The following is a 3,516-nucleotide window of genomic DNA, read 5'->3' as shown; positions in this document are numbered from 1 at the left end:
GCTTCATGCATGCTAGACAAACACTCTACCACTAAGCCACACTTCCAGCCTGGAAAGTTAAACAACTCTATGTCCTTACTCACTGAGTTAAGATCATACAACAAACTAGGCACAATTAAATGCTTTCAGAATTTGAAGAAATCTTAGAAAGGGGGGTTGGATCTATTACAGAATTAGGATGTTCAAGACAGTTTTTTGTGTGGGGATTTTTTGTGCTGACACTGCAACTTGAACTCAGGGCCTGTCACTGACTTTTAGCTTTTTCACTCAAGGCTAGAGCCCTACCACTTGAACCATAGCTCCACTTCTGGCTTTTTTGCTAGTTAATTGGATCTAATCATCTTACAGACTTTGCTACCTGGGCTGGTTTCGAACTGTGATCCTCAGATCTCAGTCTTCTGAGTAGCTAGGATTATAGGTACAAGCCATAAACAATTAGCCAAACTTTTTTTTTTTTTTTTTTGGGTACCTGTCATGGGGTTGGAACTTAAGGTCTGGGCACTGCCCTGAACATTTTTGCTTAAGGCTAGTACTCTACCAGTTGAGCCAGAGCTCTACTTCTGGCTTTTTTCAATGGATAATTGGAGACGAGAGTGTCATGGACTTTCCTGCCAGAGTTGGCTTCAAACCATGATCCTCAGATTTCATCCTCCTGAGTAGCTAGAATTACAAGTAGGAGCCACCAGCATCCAGCTCAAACACTTGTTTTTATACTTTTTCATCTAGGACTATAATCATTCAGAAGATACATAGGAAGAGGTAGCTGCATCTGGGAAACAGTAAATAGGTACAAGTCCACATGGAAGACTCAGGCCTGTCCAGCGGTGTTGATGTGGACAAGGGCTTCGCCATTGTCTTTGTTGTTCTTCTGTTTCTATTCTTAATTGTGATGATTTTCCGGTGTGCCAAGTTGGTGAAGAATCCCTATGAGTCAAGCTCCATAGCCACAGAACCATCGCTGAACTGAAGTAAGATAAACCCTGGAAGACACCCCCTTCACTGGATTGGCAATCTGGTACACAGACTTTTATGATCTAGACTTTATGTTTTGTCATTTTTTGGTTGTTTTTTGTTGTTAGTGGTGATAGTTATGAGGCTTGAACTTAGGGCCTTGGTGCTGTCCCTGAGCTTTTTGCTCAAGGCTAACATTCTACCCTTTGAGCCACAGCATCAATTCCAAATTTCTGGTGGTTTGTTGGACATAAGAGTATCACAAGGGTTGGGAATGTGGCCACATTCCCATAGTGGTAAAGTGCTTGCCTAACATACATGAGGCCCTGTGTTCAATTCCTTAGCACCACATACATAGAAAAAGCCAGAAGTGGCACTGTGACTTAAGAGCTAGAGTGCTAGCCTTGAGCAAAAAGAAGCCAGGGACAGTCCCAAACCCCAGGACTAGCAAAAAAAAAAAAAAAAGAAAGAAAAAAGTATCACAGACCTCTCCTGCCCTGGCTGGCTTCAAACCTCAATACTCAAATCTCAGCCTCCTAAGTAGCTAGGATTATAGGCTTGAGCCACTGGCACTTGTCCTTTATTTATTTATCTATTTACTTATTTATTTTTCCAGTCCTGGGGCTTGAACTCAGGGCCTGGGCACTGTCTCTGAGCTTCATTTGCTTATGGCTAACACTCTACCAATTGAGCCACAGCATCACTTCTGGCTTTTTCTGTTTATGTGGTACTGAAGAATAGAACCCAGGGCTTCATGCATGCTAGGCAAGCACTCTACCACTAAGCCATATTCCCAGCCCCTGGCCTTTATTCTATTTTTTTTTTTTTGGCCAGTCCTGGGCCTTGGACTCAGGGCCTGAGCACTGTCCCTGGCTTCTTTTTGCTCAAGGATAGCACTCTGCCACTTGAGCCACAGAGCCACTTCGGGCCGTTTTCTGTATATGTGGTGCTGGGGAATCGAACCCAGGGCCTCATGTATACGAGGCAAGCTCTCTCGCCACTAGGCCATATCCCCAGCCCCCCTTTATTCTATTTTGCCTCCTTGTTTCTCAGCTTTCTCCCTCTTGCATTCTATAACAGGCATATAAATTAAGAATAATAACAAAAAAGTTGGGCACTAGTGTTGTGCCAAGTCGCAAGACCACCCCCAAGAAGACCACCGAGATTCAGACACTCCGAAATGCAAAAGCAAGGCAAGGCTTTATTTAACGAGCTGCCAACTCGGGCCTCGTCCTACCCACCGACACAGCGGAGGTTAGGAGGAAGCCCCGAGCTGTGATTACACAGGGCTTATAAAGGCAAAGAACAAGGTTACAACAATCAGCTGTGCAAGCAAGATTAGAACACAGGTACAAATCTGATTGGCTCAGGGTTCGATTCTAAAATGGGGTTCACGTGGTGGGGCCTGACTTCAAAGTCTGGCACCTCATTTCCCCCTTTTTCTTTTTGGTACCTTGGGAGCCAATCATGGCTCCATTCTGTCCATTTCAATGGCTTGCATGTCTAGGGGATGATATAGAGGTAAGGCATGGGCCAGTAGGGCCAAAAGTAGTATCCGAAAATAACTCTGGTCCCTCGGTTTTAAAGGGGGGCTGATGGGTGAAGATCATCCATCTTCTGTAATTTCTTCAGGCTGACTCGGGGGCGTTGACCTTACCTAGACAGGAACCTATAACCTTAGTCTACTTTACCAAGGGACTGCAGGATTCACCTCACTTGAGTGAGCTGCCAAAATAACATTAACACTAGCCAGGGTAGTAAGGAAAGAAGGCAAAAAGAAAATTATAACAATATTCAGTCTAACTTTCTTTTCTTGAGGCGAAGGCGAAGCAGCTGAGTTGGGTGCTTGGAGACCTCCCATGTTCCACCACGGTAGTTGTCATCCAGGGCAAAGGGGTCAGCTGGCCTGGCATGGAAGCAATGAACCCAAGTGGTGATGCCGTCTAGGGTTCCTTCCACTGTGGTTCTTAGGATTTCAGTCCCCTGGTCTGAATAAATGGGGGGTAGGGACAGAAGCAGAATAATATCTTTTAGAGTCCAATTCATTTTCTCTACCTGTCCTGCACTCTGGGGTCTATAAGCACAATGCAATTTCCAATCCGTCCCCAGTGCTGCAGCTATTCCCTGACTTACTTTTGAGACGAAAGCCTGTCCGTTGTCTGACCCAATGGTGGATGGGAAGCCATACCTGGGTAGGATTTCTTCCAGGATCTTCTTAGCCACTACATTCGCAGTCTCATGCTTTGTTGGATAGGCTTCAACCCATCCTGAAAAGGTGTCTACAAAAACTAGCAAATATTTGTAATTTCTGTGAAATCTACTTCCCAATACACACCTGGCCTATTCCCACAGAGGCGAGCTCCTTTAGTAATCTGTTGATTGGGGGCATTGGCAAGCTGACAGGCCTTTAACAGATCTCAATAAGGACACAATCTCAGGTCTACAAGCTTTCTTTACTAAACAGATGTATGAGCTTAAAATTCTCACTGCCAGTCAGGGCTTTGAGTAAATGCGGGGGGTGAGATTTTAATCTATCCTCTCATTTGACAAACTTACCCTTACTAA

The 3,516-nt window shown here is 44.8% G+C and overlaps 1 protein-coding gene across 1 annotated transcript; it reads left to right on the top strand.

Annotated features, from left to right (window-relative positions):
- The first annotated feature begins 747 nt into the window (after positions 1–747).
- Positions 748–967, top strand: Ctxnd2 (cortexin domain containing 2). Its single transcript, XM_048356426.1, has one exon. The coding sequence runs from the start codon at positions 800–802 to the stop codon at positions 965–967; it is 168 nt and encodes a 55-aa protein (XP_048212383.1). The 5' UTR covers positions 748–799.
- The last annotated feature ends 2,549 nt before the right edge of the window (positions 968–3,516 follow it).

This window comes from Perognathus longimembris, chromosome 11, assembly GCF_023159225.1.
Source record: "Perognathus longimembris pacificus isolate PPM17 chromosome 11, ASM2315922v1, whole genome shotgun sequence".
In the NCBI taxonomy this organism is placed as follows: domain Eukaryota; kingdom Metazoa; phylum Chordata; class Mammalia; order Rodentia; family Heteromyidae; genus Perognathus; species Perognathus longimembris.
This window is presented reverse-complemented; position numbering and strand designations above follow the sequence as displayed.